Source organism: Lethenteron reissneri, chromosome 31 (assembly GCF_015708825.2).
Source record: "Lethenteron reissneri isolate LAM-NWPU_2019-01 chromosome 31, ASM1570882v1, whole genome shotgun sequence".
Classification (NCBI taxonomy): Eukaryota; Metazoa; Chordata; class Hyperoartia; order Petromyzontiformes; family Petromyzontidae; genus Lethenteron; species Lethenteron reissneri.
The window spans coordinates 7,024,319-7,046,955 of record NC_083809.1 but is presented as its reverse complement, the minus strand read 5'-3'; the positions used below and the strand labels follow the sequence as shown (position 1 = coordinate 7,046,955).

At 47.1% G+C, this 22,637-nt stretch overlaps 1 protein-coding gene across 6 annotated transcripts; it reads left to right on the top strand.

The window, feature by feature from the left end:
- Nucleotides 1–27: 27 nt before the first annotated feature.
- LOC133349737 (rho-related GTP-binding protein RhoE-like) lies at nt 28–21,636 on the top strand. 6 transcript variants are annotated; one of them, XM_061563446.1, is made up of 6 exons: nt 28–196; nt 1,615–1,796; nt 6,995–7,082; nt 9,234–9,343; nt 16,509–16,643; nt 17,331–21,636. In XM_061563446.1, exons 2-6 carry the CDS (start codon nt 1,680–1,682, stop codon nt 17,685–17,687), a joined length of 807 nt encoding a protein of 268 aa, XP_061419430.1. In that variant the 5' UTR covers nt 28–196; nt 1,615–1,679; the 3' UTR covers nt 17,688–21,636. The 6 variants fall into 6 exon arrangements, with proteins under 6 accessions (XP_061419430.1, XP_061419429.1, XP_061419431.1 ...); XM_061563445.1 differs by having other exon boundaries at nt 1,612–1,796; XM_061563447.1 differs by lacking the exon at nt 28–196 and adding an exon at nt 250–396.
- The last annotated feature ends 1,001 nt before the right edge of the window (nt 21,637–22,637 follow it).

The window sequence follows — 22,637 nt, the reverse complement described above, 5'->3', positions numbered from 1 at the left end:
CCTGCCCGTGTGTGTGTGAGAGAGAGAGAGAGATCCGCACGGACGAGAGGGAGGGCTCTCATCGCAGCAGCCTCGCGAGCACTGCGTGTTTCCGTCGTGCCGATAGCGTATTGCGTGTCAGTCTGCCGTGGGTATAAGTCTACGGCACCACGAATGTCTTCTCCGATTTGGTGACGCTGCTCGTCTCACGCCATCGGTGCGAATCAATGCGCTTGCGCCTTCTGTCGAGCCTGCATCGCGCCGATTACTTTATTATTTTACGGATAAAAAAACAGCGCGATTGAGCGATTCCGTTCCTGACGATCGTCATGCGCGTACCGTGGAGGACAATCGCAGAGCGACGGCGCTGAGCGGAGCGCAATAATCCTGCGTTGAAATTCGGCAACTGCAATGCAGGTTCACTGGCCAGGTGTCTCGCCCTATAGGGGCTCGTTTGTGTTGACGCAGGGGCAATTTGGTCGGCGTTGATATGCGCGTCGGCGTTGATATTATACAACGGGGGGTAATGAAACGGTCGTTGTTTCATGGGACGGGGAGGCAGACGAGTCTCAGCTTTTAACGAGAGATGTCGTGCAATTGTTTAAAATGTGCAACAGGCAAATGTGCGTTGCGATGGCACGCCAAGGTGTTGCAGGTGAGCCTCGCGTTGTGTAATGAACGATAGGGATGGCAAGGGATGGAACAGGTCAGGCTTTTGTTGGGTGTTGAGCGTCATCATTGAACTGGATCTGATGTAGATTGTGTTTGTGTGAACACCTATTGGCTTTTTTTTGTCAATATACTGCTGGATGAGGGCCTCCCCGTATCGTGCGTGGCATTGGGAGATGGGTGGGGTGGGGGGGTATTTGACCATACTTCACCACGCAGGTCAATGCGAGTTGATGGAGGTTATGCAGCATTTTACGCCAATCGGGCAGGTCGGGTATGATCGAGGGCAGCCTGACAGGTCAGACAACACAGGACCATGATGCAAGGGGATGATAATACTAATATAGTCTTCAAACGCAGGACAGCCTCGTTGCATTCTCAATAGACAGAACGGGGCATTATTTTACAGAACAGGATATAGTTTCATATTCTTGGTTCTTTCGGTAAAGTCACGTAGAAGGGAAATAATAAAATAATATAAACATAAAACAATACAAATTCTCACGACGTTTCGACTGCAACACAAGCAACCGTCATCAGGTGCGAAATCCACAGCAAGAAAATTTTCTTGCTGTGGATTTCACATCACAGGACAATTTGACACGGGGCCAGTCGTGATGCAGCACAGTCCGACACGGGACAGAACATTTTTCATTTTCAAGAATCGGAATATTTATATTTATACTGGAGAAATCCGATGAGCTATCAAGCTCTTTTTTTCCACACGTGTCCAGTAGGGGGGCACGAGGTGAGAACGTTACAGCAAACAAACAGTACACAAACACGAACGTGTGTAGACGCAGGTCGCTGCCTCGTTCGCCTAATCGGGGGTGACACACGATAGTGCCACAAGGCAGTTGTGGCAGCAGGACACCTCGAGTCATATATAAAACCCAGTGCGTGGCCGTGTGCCATCTCTGTCGTCTTGCTGGCCGACTGAACGGTCTGCGTTGTCGCTGCCAGAAGCAACCACAGCTGAAGAATCGGCAGCAGCAGGAGAAGCAGCATCAGCAGCAGCAGCAAGGAGGAGGATGCTGGTGATGAGAACGTGGAGCCCGGCTCCTCGCTGCAAGGTGGTGCTGGTCGGAGACAGCCGCTGCGGGAAAACGGCGCTCATCTCGGTGTTCGCCAAGGAGCGATTCCCCGAGGCGAGAAACTCATCTTTGTCCTCGATCATTCCCAACCCATTGTCTTGTCCTTCGCCTTGTCCCCGTGTCCTACCGCTTCCTCCTGATGATCAGCTAGACCCTGTTTGTCTCTCTCTGTGTCCCTCTCGCTCCCCGTCTGTGCTGCCGGGGGGTGGGGGTGCGTCTGTCTCTCTTTGCCGTGCCACGTTCCCCCAATCCGTGCTGAATTCTCCTTCCCACGATCTCGCGATCTGCCCTCGCTCGGCACGACTCTTGACGAGCGACAGACAGCGCAGGGCAATAGAGCAGACGAGGTCGCGGTACGTGCAACGATCTCTCTTCTCGTCCGCGCAATCTCAGGCGAGTCGCCGCCTATTGTCCGCCGGGCGGTCGAGCGGTGGCGCAGTGGCTAGCGCACTGTGTGTGTGGGGAGCGGTGGCGCAGTGGTTAGCGCACTGTGTGTGTTGGGAGCGGTGGCGCAGTGGCTAGCGCACTGTGTGTGTGGGGAGCGGTGGCGCAGTGGTTAGCGCACTGTGTGTGTTGGGAGCGGTGGCGCAGTGGCTAGCGCACTGTGTGTGTGGGGAGCGGTGGCGCAGTGGTTAGCGCACTGTGTGTGTTGGGAGCGGTGGCGCAGTGGTTAGCGCGCTGTGTGTGTGTAGTGAGTGTGTGGGGAGCGGTGGCGCAGTGGTTAGCGCGCTGTGTGTGTGTGTAGTGAGTGTGTGGGGAGCGGTGGCGCAGTGGTTAGCGCACTGTGTGTGTGTGTCGAGTGTGTGGGGAGCGGTGGCGCAGTGGTTAGCGTGCTGTGTGTGTGGTGAGTGTGTGGGGAGCGGTGGCGCAGTGGTTAGCGCGCTGTGTGTGTGTGTAGTGAGTGTGTGGGGAGCGGTGGCGCAGTGGTTAGCGCGCTGTGTGTGTGTGTAGTGAGTGTGTGGGGAGCGGTGGCGCAGTGATTATTGCGCTGTTTGCTCGTGTAGTGAGTGTGTGGGGAGCGGTGGCGCTGTGGTTAGCGCGCTGTGTGTGTGTGAAGTGTGTAGGTGGGGAGTGGTGGAGCAGTGGTTAGCGCGCTGTGTGTGTGTCGTGAGTGTGTGGGGAGCGGTGGCGCTGTGGTTAGCGTGCTTTGTGTGTAGTGAGTGTGTGGGGAGCGGTGGCGCAGTGGTTAGCGTGCTGTGTGTGTGCGTAGTGAGTGTGGGGAGCGGTGGCGCAGTGGTTAGCGTGCTGTGTGTGTGCGTAGTGAGTGTGGGGAGCGGTGGCGCAGTGGTTAGCGCGCTGTGTGTGTGTAGTGAGTGTGGGGAGCTGTGGCGCAGTGGTTAGCGCGCTCTGTGTGTGTGTGGTGGGAGTGGTGGCGCAGTAGTTAGGGCACTTTGCGTTCGCAACCTAGGTCGACTCGGCCTTGAATGACAACCTGGTGTGTGGTTTTCTGTGAATGTATGTTATAGCACATGATGTGTGTGCCATGGGGTGTGTAGCGTGTGTGCATTAATTCACAGTATGCGCGGCCACGTTGCATGAACATGAATGCTGGGGTGTAGTGTTGAATATTGTGTGTGTATGGTGGTGTGAATGTATATGTGGTAAGTGTGTGTGGTGTATAGTATGTGTGAATGTTGATGTATTGTACATGTGTATTGTGTATATGTGTACTGTATTGTGTACATTAATGCAATGTGCATGGCGCATGTTGTGAATGCAGATTGTATTGTGGAACTCATTTCAGACTCAGCAGCCTCATACAAGTGCGATGTGTAAACATCGCCACTGGGGAGACAAAGGCGGCCAGGCGTGGTGCTGGCCACCCACCCCCTCGTGTGCCATAGTGCCGGGCTTCATAGGTGCTCGCTAACAGCACTTGCCCCAACAGTCTATTAAGGCTAAACGGGGGATCTTTGTCCTTGGTGTATCTGGATGTATTGTGTATGGTGCATTGTGTGCGTGATGCTAATGAATGTGTGTGTGGGGGAGGCCAAGGTTAGTGGCGTATTGGCAGGGCATGTAATTTTTCGCATGTGCGTCTTTGTGAATGTATGTGTTTGGTGTTATGTGTGTATACATGTATTCTTAGGTTTTTTCGGTAAAGTCACGTAGGTAAAAAATGAAAATTAATAAACGTAAAATAAAAATAACATAAAAATCACGACGTTTCGGAGGCAACACAAGCTTCCGTCTTCAGGTGGAACCGTCACAGCACGATAACTTTTATTAATTTACATTTTTTACCTACGTGACTTTACCGAAAAAACCTAAGAATATGAATCGTTGCAGTCACGAAAGCTTCAAATCTAGAAAAAATGTATACATGTATGTGGTGTATGTAATTGCGTTTGTATATATGGTCTGTCGATGTATGTATGCAAATGGGATATGGTGTGTGTGTGTGAATGCACACATGTACAGTACATGTAATGGGTAAACATCAGCACTGGGGAGACAAAGACGGCCGGGTGTGGTGCAGGCCACCCTCACCCTGCCGTGTGCCCGTGTTGGCTTCCTAAATACTCTCTAACAGCACTTACCCCAAGTCTGTTTAGGCCATAGAGGAGTGAGGGGGGGGGGTCATGTGTGTGATTATTATTTGTCTATGTCGCATTGTGTATTACAAATGCATGTATACGTTTGTTCAATGCGGAGGGTGTGACCGGGGGGTTGAAATTCAATTTGTGCGGTGCAAATGAAAGTGCGCACTGTGCGTGGACACAATAGGGTGAAACAGCCGGGCGAAGTAAACGCAATTGAACTACTCCATTGATGGAAGGGACAACCGATTGTGATGAATCAGTCATAATACTCGAATGCTAACGTCTGGTTGTGTTTAATCGCTACATAGCTGCGGTGATTTTTTTTTTCTCCGGGCTCATTGGCCGCGCGTTAATTCTGACCGCATGTGACAATGCCAGCATTGTTTTAAAAGTGCCTTGGTTGGGCTATTCCCATGGGTGGCTCGGTTGCTATGTGGGGTCCACACACGCGGTTATGTTTTCTTAAGAAGGCGGGAGACTGGGGGCGGTGGGGTGGTTGTTAATGTAATGCCCCTTCCAATGGGGGCACATTTGAATTGGGGAGCATCTGCACGAGTTCACCAACACAAAGAGGGCCTTTGTTGGCTTACACAAGGAGCAAGACACGTAAATACGCACACAGAAAGCATCGATGGATGCGAGGGCAGTGGTGCAGTCAAGAGTTCGATTCCTGGCCTCCGCGGGTAGCATCGGTTGCGAGTGATATCATCCCCCATCATTCACCAACCCGCATTGACCGGCGTGGTGAAGTACGGTGAAACAATCCCCTCTGACCGATAGCATGGACCGGCGGCTTTCATCCGGCAGTGGATTGACGAAGGGCTGAAGGATAATCTAAAAGCATACACCCCCGTATAGCCATACAGACTGTACGGGAAAGCCCTGTTTTAGAGAGCACCTTTGCAGACCACATGTGTACACGAGGGGTGTTGTTGTGACCAAGCAGTGCTACCCCCAGTGCTGATACAGTATTTACAAAATGCACACCAGGTCCTTATTTAAGGCCGAAGCGACTTTGGGAGGCCCAGGATCGGTTCAGATTTCATTCACCACCGATGCGAGCTGTGGTCAGGAATGCAACTCAGGACATCGAGTTCATAGCGTGGTGTGCGATCCACTACACCATCACTCCACCCCAGTCAGTTTTATTGCCAAATGATGAACCAACTCTTAGCAGAGTGCATGAGACTGACGGTTTGCATAAATTGTAAATAATATAATGTTGAAACACAGAAGTAGATCATTTACTTTTAACCACGCATTTCGATGTACGTATAGTGAGCATTAGAAATTATTTGAATCATTGAGTTGATGTATTACTATATTCCTACTCACCACTCAAAGCATTTGTATTTGGCTAATCATTCAAATACCACTCCAGGCACCTGGTAATTTCTATCTGTGGATGTTATTAAATACATTACATCATCTTCCATAAAATGTACATTTAAAGTCATGAGACATTAGCATTCACAAGAGTAGGACATTGTGTAGTCAGACTCTTTGATCAAATATCTAATTTGAAAAATCGCCTGCTGTCGAAATGGCACGAATTTTCACTGTCGTTGACTCTATGGAAATACAGTTCTCATGCCTGCCCTGCTAGATAACAAATGAAAACTGATTGTCTAATAATCGATTAATGAAGGAAATAGATGGAAAGTATTTATTTTGCCATTGCAAATATTAAATGTATGCATATTTTAGGCTATTTTTATTTAACAAGATGCAATTGTCCGAGTGCTGATTTCAGGGTTGGGCTCCGTGTTGAGTATTTGTTCTGTTAAGCTTTCCCCATGCACAATTGCAGTTTAATTACAGCTTCTGGAGATGCCAGCAGCAGCAGTAACCGGAATTCAGTCAAGTTATGTATTAACCTAATTTTTTGTGCAGTCATTTGTGACTAAATCGTGAGACCATCAAACTCATGCCACTTAAGCACACTGTTTAATTTATAAGCGGCTGAAACCCAGATTCGAATGCCGTTCCTCAGTGCTGTGATATTTGGGCCTCCAAGCCACCCCAGTAATGGTAAAGTTCTAAGCCCTCACTATGTTTTTTTTCTCTTCCACTTTTTTCACTTGATACAGCTATCGTGCTGTGACGGTTCCACCTGAAGACGGAAGCTTATGTTGCCTCCGAAACGTCGTGATTTTTTATTTTATTTTTATTTTACTTTTATTAATTTTAATTTTTTTCCTACGTGACTTTACCGAAAAAACCTAAGAATATGAACCCTCACTATGTCTCAAGATCTTATTTCGTTTCTACATTTTTACATTTGGACAGTTCCTCTTTTGAGATTTTACGTTTTTTTTAGCATTTTAGAGGAAACAGAAGTGCCTGAAATAAGATTTTTTGTTACATTTCAGAATTTATTTACTTGAGCAGGAATGGCCCAATTAGCTGCTCGGCTCAATTTCATGGGCGTCTTGTGGCAGTACGCATGTTATACAAAACAGATCTTAGTTGCAATCATGATTACATAGGTCGCTATAGAAATAGCAAATATTGGTACATGCTAAACATGTTACAGGAATCGGGAACAGGTCGAAAGTCGAAACGTTGAAAAAGAACGAGTACATTATTTTTTGAACAAAAATGAAAAATGTCTTTTAACAAAGCAAATCATCAGGAACCTGATGGAATAACTCTCAAATAAATGCCACAGCACAACAATTCATGACGTTTGTTTTCTTCTCTCAACAGAATTATGTACCCACTGTGTTTGAGAACTACACGGCAACTTTTGAGATTGAGCGGCAGACGATTGAGTTGAACATGTGGGACACTTCAGGTGAGAAACCTTTGCTTGCAGGATGTCAATATTTGCCGTGTGTATCTATACTGTGTATATATTTAAATCCCCTCTGCCTATGACTGTCTCTCCGTAAAATAAATGTGCCCACTGTTTCTGTTCCAACATCTTGAGATGCGTTCGCATTTCAACGCTGCACGAAGCCAAATTGCACTCGAGTACCATCAACACGGTATAAACGGTGGCAATTTGGAAAGCTCATTTGTTGCAGTGCAGCAATTCATTACGCACGACGTAACCCCAGCCTAGGAGCTGGCGCTCTTCGCCGCAGAGACAATTTCCACGGAGTTGACAATTGCATTCCCATTTACAGCAGCCACCGGCGGGTAATTTGTGTTGGAAATAAAGTGGCCCTTTAAATCGCGGCCACTCAAACGGCCTTTGTCTTGTGGCGGATGTCACTGAACGTATTGTGGGTCTGCTTGAAAAATAGACGGTAGGAAAATGCTTCGTGATGTCGAATCGAAATTTGATAGGCGGACCTGAACTCTGAATTGAGTGCAAGCCATGCAGACTGGCGTGAAGGTGATCCGCTTAATGGTTATGACGTCGCACTCATTACACACAAAGTGCTTGCCACAAATGAACCACAATGCCTTGCTGATCTCGTCAAGGAGCATAAATCATCAGGCGAACTCCGGTCACCTTCGCAACAGCAGCAGCAGCTTTTGGCTAACCATCTAACAAAGACGGTCGCTGCATCGCGCGCTTTCAGATGGGCTTTTCCAGCCATTTATAAAGCCACTGGAGCTATGCACTTTTAAATGTAAATTGAAAACGAATTTCTTTAGAACTGCTTTTTGTGTATAGTTTGATGTCCTTCCCCCACATCCCCAGATTAGCACAGTTAGCTACGTACAGTGCGAAAGAAGTTCAACATATTTCGATTTAAAGCTTTCGTGACTGCAGGGATTCATCTTCTTGGTTCTTTCGGTAAAGTCACGTAGAATGGAAATAATAAAATAATAAAAATAAAATATAATAAAATACAATTCTCGCGACGTTTCGGCCACAACGCAAGCAGCCGTCCTCAGGTGAAGAACAGGTCTGTCAGACTCTGTCTTCTCGACAGACCTGTTCTTCACCTGAGGACGGCTGCTTGCGTTGTGGCCGAAACGTCGTAAGAATTATTTTATTATGTTTCATTTGTATTATTTTATTATTTCCATTCTACGTGACTTTACCAAAAGAACCAAGAAGAAGTTCAACATACATACGTAGTACGTTTGTTTAATGTCCTACATTTGCTTTCGGGTCCTTTGTTAGAATGCATGAGCGCGTGAGTGTGTGCAACCTCGTTGGTCGCCTTCAGCATTGAAGCCCTCCTCACAGATATAATTCAGCTATTGCTGGTTCACTGTACACCACACATATTAGCGTTCCACTAAATCTCACGGCGTTTACACATTGCACTAAAATATAAATGTACTGTTCTCATAAAAATGGTCGCTTAAGTTGATTGTGTCACGCTTCTTTGATGGGTCGTTTCAATTAAATGGCTACCCCTTGGCAGACCCATCATTAGCCATGTTTTGTCCACCACTGAATATGATTAATCCATTTCCACGGCAATCATCTTTCTCGGGCACGTTCTTTCCTTTGTCCGTCATTGAAGTGCAGAACCATTTTTTTAAAGTGACGGTGTTTTTTTTTTTGTGCAGTCATTGGTGACTGGCCTAAAACAATCGATTCACCACACTTGAGAACCCCGGATGAATCACGGGGAGATACCTGGATTCAAACCCAGGTTCTCAGTGGTGACCTCTGGCGCCGCAGTGGCGAGATGTTAACTACCTCGCCTGGTATGCAGGAGGTGGTGGTGGTGTTCGATCCCGAACCTGATCCCTGCTCTATATTTGGAGTTTCCATGTTCTTCCCATGGTCGCGTGGATTTTTCTCGAGGTCCTCCGGTTTTTAGAGTTTTTGGCTGCTTTAGAGTTTTTGGCTGCTTTAAATTTCCATAAGCCACCTCATTGGGCAATCATTTGTGGCCAGGTCGCTTTTGAAAAAAGAGCTACATAGCTCAGTGGGCCTTACCTGGTTAAAATACAAAAAAATAGAGTATTATAGTTTAATAGTTCGTTACCAGCCTTGACGTACACGTTGTGTGTTGTGGCCGCGTGCGCCCAGGGTCCCCGTATTACGACAACGTCCGGCCACTCTCCTATCCCGACTCGGACGCTGTGCTCATTTGCTTTGACATCAGCCGGCCCGAGACTCTCGATAGCGTGCTCAAAAAGGTAAGTAACCCCCCCCCCCCCTAAAAAAAAATGTAAACGTTTGTTTGAGAGGTCGACTTGTTCCGATGCTGTGTTGAGCAGTAGCATAGCAGTAGGTTTTTACCCTTTCAAACTGGTACAAAACTGACACCTTTATTCAAGACATCATGTTTGCAATAACCACAACACAAGTAGTCAAAAAAGCAAACAAAAAGAAGCAACTCTGATAATGATAATAATATGCACTGTCCTTTAAGTTGATTGGTCCACACCCGAGACGGCTTTTGTACCAGTTTAAAAGGGTAAAAACCTACTGCTATATATTGTCACTGGTAAAAGAGATCTCATAGTGTAAATGAGCAGTAGCATATCTGCAGACTGGTAGAAATTGTACGTTCCTGTGGCAGGGCTCAGACTTTCCACAACACAACTGGTGGTGGCTTCCCTGCTCTAAGAGTGGTGCACACTTAGCAGAAGTGATGATGATGATCGTGATGAAGTGGACGATTATGGTAATGATGATGACAACAATCATGGTGATTCTGACAGATGATGATGGTCACCATAATGATGGCTTATTTTGATGATGACAATCATCACAATGGTGACAATAATGATGATTGTAATGATGATGTGCGGAGTTAACCCTGATAGGAATATGATCTCACAATCATTGCAATGTGAATCTGTGACTCTACTCGGAGAACTATGCCGAGCAGACATTAGATTATTTACAGTTTTTCCCCCTTTATCTAGCACTGGCGAGATCTTATTTTTATTTGCAAGTGAGGAATTAGGAAACAAATGTGACCCTAAGAATGTTGAAACAAAAACTTAAATTAAAATTGCAACTGAAACACAATCATAAACTGAAACGGAACAAACATAAAATTGATTCACTTAAATTATTTAGAACTGATAAAGCGTAATAATGTTGCAATAACGTTGAGCTATGCGCAATACGGCCACAACACTCTAACTAAGGCCATTCCTGACTCTTAAGATTCTGCCAAGGGGCAGTGTCCTTAGAGTGCTCGACGCACAGTGCGAAGGTTCAAATCCCGGTCAAGGAGATTGCACTCTTGGACTGAACTCACAATTCTAGATTTGAAGCTTTCGTGACTGCAAGGATTCATATTCTTAGGTTTTTTCGGTAAAGTCACGTAGGTAAAAAATAAAAATTAATGAAAGTAAAATAAAAATGATTTTTATTTTATTTTTATTTTACTTTTATTAATTTTAGTTTTTTACCTACGTGACTTTACCGAAAAAACCTAAGAATATGAACTCACAATAAGACGCATTGGGCTTTTGGCTACACTCCCCCAGCCATCCATGCCATTGACTGCCTACTCCTCTTTGAGTCCACGTCCAAGCCACCCTTCTGCTTTGTTTATGACTGACTGCCTCCTGTCTATAACTTAAGCATGCCCACTGATTCTGTATAGCATCTCGAGATGCAGTCACATTCAGATGCTTTCATGAATTCAGATTGTATTGCATTTGGTTTCTTGTCAAGGCTAGTTAAGTCATGGACAAGGGTCTGCATTTGCTATGTCCACTCAATTTTAAGCTGGTTGTACCGTGGTGATTCCACTTGGCTGAATGTTTGTATGCACGTGCCTTCCGGCTGGCCAGGCTGTACTGCTGCGTTTGAACAATCAACTCACAATCAAATCCGAATCATCCCTACGAGGTCATTAAAATGAGCACCATGTACAAGTCAACAGTAGTTCACCGACTGGGGAAAGTCTGGCCCCCCACCATGGTAACGTACAATGTCCAGCAGCGGCTTAGAGCAGCCAGTGGAAACGGGTACCACCCAATATCTTGTTTGAGCGGTAAAGAATTTCTGCATGGGTTTCCTCGGATTTGCCATGAAGCTCTCCGATGTGTGTCGGGGTTGTGCAGCGTGTTGCACGGCACTGTGTCCGACACATCTCTCCACGTGCCGGGAGGTTGCTCAGGCCCTGAATTGAACTAATATTCAGCTCTTGGATAAAAAAAAAAACACCGTGTGGTAATGGGATGATTAAGAAGGGTAAAACATTTCCATCCATGAATGCATTTTGCTAGATACAGTACAGACATACTTGCCCAGGTTGTTGATTTTTCAAGCCATTGTCCCGCATTCCGATATATTCAAAAGCGAAGCGAACTTCTTTGTACGTTTTTGCAATGAAGAATTTTTCACGAAATGTTTGGCTCGAGTCAGACGCTGGCTCGCGACAGTTGACTGCGGACGCAGCCAGTGGGCACTTATTGGGAAAAATCTGACATTGCAGAAAGGAAGGGCCTTCAACTGGGGAAATGACAAATGCCACGGACTCTGGGAGTCGTTTTCCTCGCGGCTTGTTTACGTGTGAATACTATGAGCATCTCAACTCAAGTTGAAGCCGAACATTTGTTGGTGGGGTGTTTGTTACGATAAAAGTGAAAATGGCATTAACTGCGTACAGTATTACAAACCGGTAATACAAATTTTTTTAGAAAGGATTATAAGTTGTAATTTTTTTCGAATTTCGAAAATACTATTCAAAAGTATTGCCAGAAAAAAACCTATTTGACGGTAGTAAACACATTGTCCTGCGGAGGGAGCTGGTAGGAACGTCGGGTTGCTCGGTCAATGGCCTGCAGGGTCAACGGCGGCGGCGTGGTGTATTCCGCAAATATGCCCGACTGTGAGGGCGGGCACAAGCCGGCGTGAGTAGGTTAAACGTTGAGTTTTATAAGGGCACCACGGGGTGACCAGCCCCTCCCCACCCACCCCCCACCCAGCCCCACCCTTCCCACCCAGCCCCTCCCCACCCAGCCCATCCCCACCCAGCCCCTCCCCACCCTCCCCTCTCCACCCAGCCCCACCCCTCCCATTTTTGGATGCACGATGGACGGACGGACACAATACTCCCCTGTGGGCTGGTGTAACCAGGTGGTTGCTACCAGTAATAATTTCCATTATGAGATGTTATTATCATCAGTCATCAGTCATGATCGATCTCCTGCTGCATGAAGGCCTCTCCCAATCCGTCACCATCTCTCACAGTCCTGCAAAAGTAACGATCCATCCAGGACCTACGCGTGAGCTGAATTCATTGCTCAATCTCCACGGTGGATGTTCTCTCGCTGCCACTCCATCGTTAGTGTTCACCACCCACCATCGTCCCTCCACTCACTTTTTCTTAAGTGGCAATACGATGCCTTTAACTTGCGTAGTTCTCTGATCCACGTCTTCCTCTTCTGTCTCTTGAGTCTAATTCCAAGCACGCACCTCTCCGTACTTGGGGTGCCTTTCATCTTTTTTGTTCGGTTTACATAATTTAAGTTACAATCGCTAAACTGATAATTGTGGAATTTGCAATGAACTGTTCACAGCGATGTCTCAAAATTTTACCATTATACACTAAACAATGTTTAGGCCTTGCCAAACCCTATCACAATGGCAAGGTCAGGATAGTTAAGCGTAAACGGCAATAATCTTGATGCTACACATCAAAGGCTTAAGTTACGTGTCGGAGGAAAGGAAACGTCTTTTAGTGTTTGGTTGAAATACAGTCTAATCACATCTGTCTGGATTTTTCAGTTTTTTTTGCCAACACAGAAATCAGTCCCAAGTTCTTAAGCAAAGGGGGGGAAAATTATACCCCGATGGTTTCAATATTGTTTAGCTTTGCCTGTTCTCTATCAGACTTAGTGTCACCCCCCATGGGTGGTGAATTACTTGGTTCACTGACTATGGGGATTGTACACGGGTGTAAGTGTTCAGGACGCGACATAAAGCAATGTAGAGCTCTAGGCTGAACTTGCCCTTTGAGTGAAAACTCTGCGCCATGATTTTTGAAAGCTAAAAGTCAAACATTTTTTCCAGTTGAAAACTTGACTCTATTAGTACCAAATTATTTTTTTATGACAATTTGACTCTGGATATATAATGAGTAACTCGGGTGGAGTTGTCGTGTAGAGGTTAGCGCACTACCTGAGTTTGATTCCTGGCTATGGCTGTCATCAGTGGCAAGATGTGTCTGAGCCGATTGTGGGTGTCTCGTTCAACAACCCGCGCTTGACAAGGGTAGAGAATAAGTATGGCCAGACATCCACCATGAAGCCTACAGAGTGTAGAGAGGCCTACATGACAATTATTTTTTTTTCCACCACCACAATCATTGCTGATTTGAAGCTTTCGTGACTACAGGAATCCATATTCTTTGGTTTTTTCGGTAAAGTCACGTAGGTAAAAAAATAAAATAAAACAAAAAAATATATATCACGATGTTTCGACTGCTTGTGTTGCGATCGAAACGTCATGATATAATATTTTTAGTTTATTTTTGTTTTTCTACCTACGTGACTTTACCGAAAGAACCAAAGAGTACACCACAATCATCATCATCCTCCATAATCAACCCACCGCTGGATGAAGGCCTCCCCCAATCCATCTCCAGCTCTCACAATTCTGCAATACCACAATGGCACATGAGCTGATTATTACATTATACATATATACAAAGACAAAAACTCCCCGTGTAGCCTTAACATACTGTTGGGGCAAGTGCTGTTAGCGAGCATCTATGAAGGCCGGCACAGCGCACAAGGGCATGGGTGGCCAACACCACACCCTTTGTCTCCCAAGTGGCGATGTTTACATACCACACTAGGTACTCATTTGAAGCTGAGTCAACCTAGGAGAAGCCCAGAACCAGTTCGGATAATCGTCACTCGTAATGGCCGCGACCGGGAATCGAAATCAGATCGCCGGGTCCGTAGTGCAGCGCACTAACCGCTACACTATCGCTCCCCATATACATCCACACACACACACTCACGCAACTATTGTGTTTAATGAGTGCCAATGTCAAAGTGTTACTCACGTGCAGAATTTTCCGTGTTGCTCGAGATGAATGTACGGAGCTCGCGGCATTGTGTCGAGCTGGAAATGACGCCCGCTGGTATTTTTGGACAGCTTAGTTCCAACTCCACTTGTCACTTGGCAAAGCTTTGAGCAAAAAGCCTCCATGCACGCCGCCGTACGCACTCGCATACCAAGCACGCTATAGAAATGCCCAAAGCTACGGTACTCCAGTTTTGCCAAACGACACATCGTACAGCACACAAAAACACACACATCCCTGCAAGCTATGGTCAAGCACTTTCATCGGTGAGCACCAATTAGGGCAGCAACAGCAAAAAAGGCATCACTTGCACCACGCACTATACGTATACATTTGTACTCGGGGCACAAAATGCATCGATCCATCGATCGCTCTCAGTTATTTTTGTTCAGCATACATGCAACGAATTGCATTATAATCAATGACTTTCGATCCATGTATGTGTTGCATGTAATGGCTTTCCGTGACCTCCTGTCAGAAGACACCACTACAATCACCTTAATGCTAAAAAATAATCCCAATAGATTCTTAAATCCGAGCCTGAATCCCAACCAATTCATTACATCGTGACAAGAGTGGATCGTTACATGTCTAACAAAGACAGAGATCCCCCGAGAGTTATACACTGTCGGGGCAAGTGCTGTTAGCGAGTAGCACCTATGAAGGCTACCGGCACGGCATAGGAGGGGGTGGGTGACCAACACCACGCCCGGTCGCCTTTGTCTCCCCAGTGACGATGTTTACACACTGCACCAGGTACTCCTTTGAGGCTGAGTTGACCTAGGGGAAGCCCAGGACCGGCTCAGATAATCGTCACCGGTGTTGGCCGTGAGCGGGAACCGAACCCGGGTCGCCGGGTTCTTAGCGCAGCGTCGCGCTAACCGCTGCACCACCGTTCCCACACACACACATCCTGCCTGTGGAAACATCCCACCACTGGGGACACTTGAGGTCACGTCGTCGTCGTTATTGTTGTTGTTATCATTATTTCGTTATTTCACGCGTACGACGCATCAGAAAATGAATGACACGTGTCTGAGAGGAAGTCCACCGAGGACGAGACCAAGCCTTCTGCGGAAGCGAAGCGATCCCTTACTACATCGCACGGTTGTGAGAGGTGGCGGCAGTTGTGTGGTGGCGGTGGGGGGCATTCACCCAGCAGTGGATTGAACATGGCTAATGATAATAGCGATGTTGATAAAAAGGCATTTTCATATCATAAAAAAAATTGCACGTACTTGAATCCCAAGTGGGCCCACGCTTGGGTTGAATGAGGCACATCGACGGGTGCCAAAGGGGATGTCGTGCCCAGGTTGTGTTTGGACACTGGGTTGGGGACGGGAAGGGGGGAACGGGGAGGGAAAGGGCGCGGTGCTGTGGCTCGCTCGCCTTCCTCCCCTCCCCAGCATCCTGTCGGATTCCATGAACTCAACTGCAGGGTCAAGGCAGCTCTGTTGAAGAGGCATCGCTCCACTTTTCCTCTCCAGTGCTGTAGGGCTTGCGATAAGGTGTCTGTGGGGTTTTAAGAAAAAAAATGCTGGCACTTGGAATTCACGGGAGATTGTTTTAGCCGACTGTTTGAACTCGACGACCCGACGGGTTTGATTTCGGGCCACGGTAACGTTCGTGGCGAGTGATATGAGAACCATCACGGGACCTCCTTTGCCAGTACCAAAATATGAGAATAGGTTTTCCCCTTTTTTCTGGCAACAAAACAGGTGTTAAGATGTTAAACACCAAACTGAAACCTCTTACAAGGAATCATGTCTGCATTAACCACAATACTTGTGGTCAGAATGCAAACAAAAAAACGTACTCTGATAATATATGCATTGTCTTTGAAACGGATTGGTCCGCACCAGAGACAGCTTTCTTGTGAGCCTAGTCTCCTTTTGGTATCTTCTGGTCTAACACCGTTTTGAGACTACACGATCAGGAGTGCAAAGTATCGGAAGGTGTAAGAAAATCACTTGATAAATAGATACAAATACAACGAAACGATGACGTCCAAAGGACGTCCTCCAGGCAAAAGACCCCGAGGCCGCCCGCGATCGCGCCGGAAAGACTGGGGTGGAGTGGTGCGCCTGGCTGAGGAGAGAGAGGCGATCCTGAAGCCACGGTTGATGCCGCTGGCGGAGGAAAGAGCAGGGTGGAAGACGGTCTTGGTGGAGTCGCTGCCCCCGAAAAGCGGGCCGAGATAGATTGAGCCAGCGCAATGCATAGGAAAGGGGTAATCAAATCGCTTCACGCTGTCATCGGTTTTGCTCCGCTCATTGCTGCCGCCCTCTTGACGTGCACAGTGGCATCGCGAGATCCACGAGTTCTGCCCCAGCACCGAGGTGCTGCTCATCGGCTGCAAGGCCGATCTGCGCGCGGAGGCCGACGCTCTGCGGGACCCGGACGAGCCTCTCGCCGGCCCCGTGTCGTACGACCAGGTAGCGCCCGGCCCGGCCCGGCTCGGTATAGGGTGGCGTGCCGTGCCAAGCCAGTCCCTCGCGCTTGGCGTGGTTTACCAAAGCGGTGACGGAATGGAATGATTTTCGACGGCGGGGTTTCGTGCTTGCAAGTGTTGAGGAATGAGCGACGGCGATAGAGGTGGGGGTACTGAGGGGATCCCAGAAGAGCTACAGGGGAGGGACGGGAAGGAGTGGAGGGGCGAGGGGTGGGAAGGGGAAGAGAATGGGCGATGGAGAAGAGGTGAGGCTTTAAGAGGGGAATGGAAGAAGGTTAAAGATGGGACTGCTTAATATACAGGGATAGTGTTGAGTCTATGGGACAGTGTTGAGTCTATGGGCAGTGTTGAGTCTATGGGCAGTGTTCAGTCTACGGGCAGTGTTAAGTTTACTGGCAGTGAGTCTATGGTGCAATGCTGCTCAATGTAAGGTGAAGTTGATTCCAGTGGAAGGGTGCAAGGAGGGAAAAGGACCAAAAACGAGATCGGGCACAGGGAGAAGGAGGGACAGAGAGAGAGAGAGAGAGACAGAGAGAAGATTGGGAACGAAGACGACGAGAGGGGACATGGAAGTAGATGAGAGAGGTGAGATGAAGTGGGGCTAGGCCCTTGATGGTCCCTCACCTGTCGTCTGTGTTTGTGCATGTTCGCCCGTCCCTGTGACCCGCAGGGCTTCAACGCGTCCAAGCAGATGGGAGCCGCCGGCTATATGGAGTGCTCGGCCAAGACGTCGGAGAACGGAGTCCGCGACCTGTTCCGAATGGCGACGCTCGCCTCCGTGGGCCGGGGGCCGGGTGCCTCGGGAAAAGGCAAGGGCAAGAAGAGCAAGACCACGCGGGGCAGCGGCCACCGGAGAGGCACGTCCGCGGGCGGAGGAACGCCGGCGGTAGTGCCGCCGGCGTCCAGCATGGCCGCAGCGTTGAGGCGGAGGTTGTCCCAGCTGCCCCAGAGCTCCTCTGGCTCGGACATCGGCCCTCACCCGCAACTCCTGCGCAGCGTCAAAGCCAAGAGCTGCACCATCATGTGACCGTGCTGATTGTGGGCGAGTGTGGCCGTGTGTGTGTAGGCGTTTGTATTTGTCCGTGTGTTTGTGTGTTTGTTTGCTGGCCTTCATAGGTGCTTGCTAACAGCACTTGTCCCAACAGCCTATTAAGGCCTATACTGGGGGATCTTTGTCTTTGTGTGAGGGAGTGGTGGTATCGTGGTTAGTGCACTGCACTATGAACCCGGCATCCCGAGTTCGATTCCCGCTTTCGGGCAATAACAGTGGCGAATATTTGAATCTGTCCTGGGCCCCCCCCCTAGGTCGACTCAGCCTGAAATTATTAACTGGTGTGATGCGTGAAACATCAACATTTGGGTGACAAAGGCAGCCAAGGATTGTGTTGGCCACCCACCCCCTCGTGTGCCCGTGTCAGCCTTCATTGGTGCCCGCTAGCAGCTCTTGCCCCAACAGTCTGCTAAAGGCTATATGGGGCATCTTTGTATGCATGTGGCGAGCGGTGGCACAGCGGTTAGCAGGCAGCTGAAATCCCGAGTTGATTCACTGATATCAGCAGTCAGAGGCGTAGCTAGGGGGGGGGCAGGGGGGTACACGTGTCCCCGGGCGCCAAGGTAAAGGGGCGCCAAAATGAGGCTTACAACGTGACATTATAACTTATTGCGGCGGGCGTGGCAGCCTGAAACTACTGCACAAATCTACACCTCAACCTAAAACTTCAATGGGACAAGATCGTCTTAGCGATGTTGCTCTTCTTAGCGTTGAAAGAGAAACATTGGAAAAAACTGATTTTGATTACGTGATTGACCAGTTTGCGACAGTGAAATCAAGAAAAATTAATCTTTTGTAGACTATGTCAACCAGTCTACGACAGTGACTGAATGAGCCATGTAATATAATGTCTATAAATTTGCTTCTCTAAATAAAATGTTTCATTAAAATTTAAATTGTTATCCCTTATTCGATGTAATAGGAAAATGTGATTAAACGGGGGGGGGGGGGGGGGGGGGCGCCAATTTTATAGTTCGTCCCCGGGCGCAAAATATCCTAGCTACGCCTCTGTCAGCAGTGCTGGCTCAATGCTCTCTGACCCCTGAGCCACCTGGTCACCTCCTTGCGGGTCGTTTTTAAGCCTCGGAGATGAGATTATGACACCCGCACATGATGGCCAACTATTACAAAGATGTCGCAGGCTCTGAGCGATATGATTTCATCGTTGTGAGAGCCAAGACGGGTGGAGCAGTGGCAAAGTGGTTAACGCCGCATTCAATGAATCTAGCGAGCTGGGTTTGATTCCCGGCCACAGCTCACATCAGTGATATCTGAACCAGTGCTGGGCCTCCACTAGGTCGACCCAGCCCTAAATGAGTAACCGGTGTGTTGTGTAAGCATCAGCACTGTGGAGACAAAGGCGGCGCGGCGTGGTGCTGGCCACACCATCCCCTCGTGTGCTGTGCTAGCCATAATAGGTGTTCGCGAACAGCACTTGTAGGCTATTCGGTGGATATTCATCTTTTGTTTTATGTGTGCGTTGTGTATTTTCATTTGTGTATGTTTATATGCTGGCTGTGGTGTTGCCCACACCACGCATTTGTGTGCCATGCTGGCCTTAGTTGCCGGTCTCAGTAGGTGCCTGATAACAGAACTTGCCCTTGTAAGGAAAATCTTTGTGTATGTCTGTGCTCCGGTGGCATTAATGTTAACTAAGCCACCACTTTAAAATTCAAGAGATCTGGGTTCACATTCCTGCCAATGCCCTTCGGTGGCAATTGTTTCACCATCAGAACTTGGTTGAGCTGAGGCTTCCAGAGGTTGACTTGAGCTCATAATATATTATTGGCCGTGGCGGTATTCTGAACGTCGATGGTGTGGAAGCTAAGGCATCGGGTGGTGCTGGTAACGCCACCTTCCTGTGTCCTGCCAGACTTAACAGGTGCTCGCTTGGCAATGTTTGCACCAGCAATCTTTTCACGCTAAAAGAGGGATCTTTGTATTTTTTTGTGCGTGCGTGCTTACGTGTTTGTGTGGTTGTTTCCCCAATAGTTGTCATGATACAAATGTGATTTGATAGGAAGAGTGGCTGTTTAATGTTAAGTTGTAAACACAAGATCGCTTTTCAAGGTTACCGTCCAGGAAGGGGAATTCAGAAATTTGTTTTTTTTTCCTTTCCTAGCAAGCTATGTCCACGTACCAAATCCAAGTTTAATTTGAGTGACATTGCCAGTGGGTTTTGGCCAGTAACGATGAAATATTTTAACCAAGCGGTAATATTTTCTCATTTTATCATGTGCATAATACATTTCATCAGGCCGGTTTAAAATGATAACGTGTTCACCAGTTAGCGTTTGTCGTCAGCTGTTGGCAATGATCTGTCGTGACTTTATTTGATCAAATAATGAAAATATTGGGGTGGCAGGGTGGAGGAGTGTAAGGTACAATCTTTTCATTTTGCTATTAAGCCAAAATGTGTAAGTACAACGATTACATTTTAGACTCGCCACGCTTCTGTTCTTGCAAGGCAGTTATTTAAAGAAAACGATTTGTGTGTTTTTTTTTCTTTCAAATTTAACATTTGGATGATAACATTGGCATACAGTGGGCCTATCCTTTCCATGTTCTAATTATAAAATTGAGCATGCTTTAGGCTTCAAGCAAGCCCTGTGGAGATACCGGTTAACATGGTAAAATTACCACTGACTGGTAAATTGGCTTTATTGTGAACCCACCACTCCGTTCAGGTCAAGAAATATTGAAAGTGTCTCCCCTGCTCAAGTGAACAATGGAGCCACGTTAATTTCCCTCGGGTAGCCTTAAACCAGTCGCGGAAATCCCACATTCGGAATCTGAATCTTTCATATTTTTTATTTATTTTATCCGATGAGCTGTGAAGCTCTTTTACACAGATGTCCAGTCGGAAGTTACAACAATAAAAAATACAAAAAACGATGAGAGTGCAAAATAGAGAAAAGGAAAGCAAGTCACGAAATATAAATTAAGATAAATAAAATATACAAGTGCTCATTGCATGAGTACGTACATTCCTGCCGATTTTCCAATACTGAATGCCAGCTTGGGCAAGGCAACAAAACAAAAACAGTCCCAGACCACACTGAGACAATAAAATCGCACATTCCAATGGTGGGGGGCCAGTATATCCAGATAGGATGAGCACTGTCAACCTTCAACAGAGTAGCACTATGCTTATTGATCTCATGGGGGTGATAGGCTGAATCAACCACGCGGACAAAGTCTGGAACTCGTAACCATCGCCCATGGCAGAGTGGCCGTCAAAGGAGGGGAGGGGGACACGCCTGGGAGGGTGACCACCGTGGCAGTGCAGCGAAAACAATCGGCGCACGCACGCGGGAGTTTGATGGATTGTTGCGTCGCAGGATCTTGTGGAGGATAGCAAGGGCTTGGGGAGGCCTTCGTCCTGCCGCAGACAGACGGCGGAGGATGACGAACCTTGAGATTGTGCGTCGAGCAGTCCGCCACAAGCACGGCCCGCTGGGATGACCACCAGGCTCGGCATTGTTAGCCGTGATCTAGCCACCGCTGGCTACGCAAGTGCAAGTAACTCCGTGTTTTCTAAAATAATAAAGCACTCTTGCAGAGTTGTATCGGATAGACTGTGACGGAAACTGATGTGCCAATTTAATTCAAATTGGCTCTTTGCACTATAACTGAATTAGGAGCTAATTGTGCTGAAAATGTCGCTGTGTCTGTGACTTGGTGCATATGGCAATGCACATACAGATAGTAAATTGGCTCTTTTATGTTACTTTTAATGCACGTGTCCATGAGTAATGGGTTTTGTGATGTTTATTTTCATTAAACGTGGCTCCGTGATTAGATATGGACTGTGATTAATCCCACCGTTGCAGTGCTTCATTTCTTCAAGCTACTCTGTCAATTCTCTTTGTATTTCACACGATTCGTTAAATCATGACAAAAAATAAACAAAAACCCATGTCTGTGTGCTGATCTGTTTGCAAATCTTGTTCACATCCGCATCAGAATTATTTTTCTTACAATCGGCTTCAACTCCATATTTAAATCTTTATCTTGCCACAGATAAATACAAAGTGCGTCATCAATTACGAAGAAGTTGCAACTCACAGCCACTACCGAAACATTGTGAATAGAGAAAACGCAAATATAAAGATACCTCTGTTCTGTCTTCATATGAAAATAAACATGCATTCCCACGGGTCTATTTGCTTTATGAACCAATATCCAGCAGTATTTGTTTAAGCAAAACACCTCTAGACTGATTCTAGATGTGAAGTTTTCGTGACTGCAAGGGTCCATACTCTTTGGTTTTTTCGGTAAAGTCACGTAGGTGAAAAATAAAATAAAAATAAATTGATACAGCTATTTTGCTGTGACGGTGCCACCTGAAGACGGAAGCTTGTGTTGCCTCCGAAACGTCGTGATTTAATTTATTTTTATTTAATTTTATACCTACGTGACTTTACCGAAAAAACCAAAGAGACTGGTTTAGATTTTGTAATTATCAGCAGTGCCAGGCTTGCTGAACAAATGCTGCAAGATTAGCAGATCGTATTGACAAGAGGACTCCAACGAAACGCAAAAAATGCCATATTACACCTGGTCAAGTAAAAAAACGATTTCTGGCGAAGGGTGCAACCATTCGCCCATTTGCTAGGTGATATTGCATACACTATACAAGCTCAATATGCGTTCCGGGGAATTGTGGGTAAACGCATATACGAGCAGAGCTTTTACGTATGTATGTTGAACTTTCTTCACACCGTATGTGGCCAACCGTGCTAATAGAAGGTGCGGTGAGCGTGTGCCACCACGTTTGGCAGAGTGGAAAACAAACTTAGAAAACCTTTGGCTGCAGTAGCTCTCTCGCTATATGTCTTCCTGCCTCAGCAGTCCACCTGCTGTACTTTTTCACCTGAAGACGATTGCTTGTGTTGCGATCGAAACGTCGTGATTTTATCTGAT

Bases quoted from the DNA above. Each gene is read 5' to 3' on its own strand.
- LOC133349737 (XM_061563442.1), top strand. From the start codon at position 586: ATGTGCAACAGGCAAATGTGCGTTGCGATGGCACGCCAAGGTGTTGCA. The intron at 1,797-6,994 runs GCGAGAAACTCA...TTCTCTCAACAG, and splicing joins CCAAGGAGCGATTCCCCGAG to AATTATGTACCCACTGTGTT. The intron at 7,083-9,233 runs GTGAGAAACCTT...GCGTGCGCCCAG, and splicing joins GAACATGTGGGACACTTCAG to GGTCCCCGTATTACGACAAC.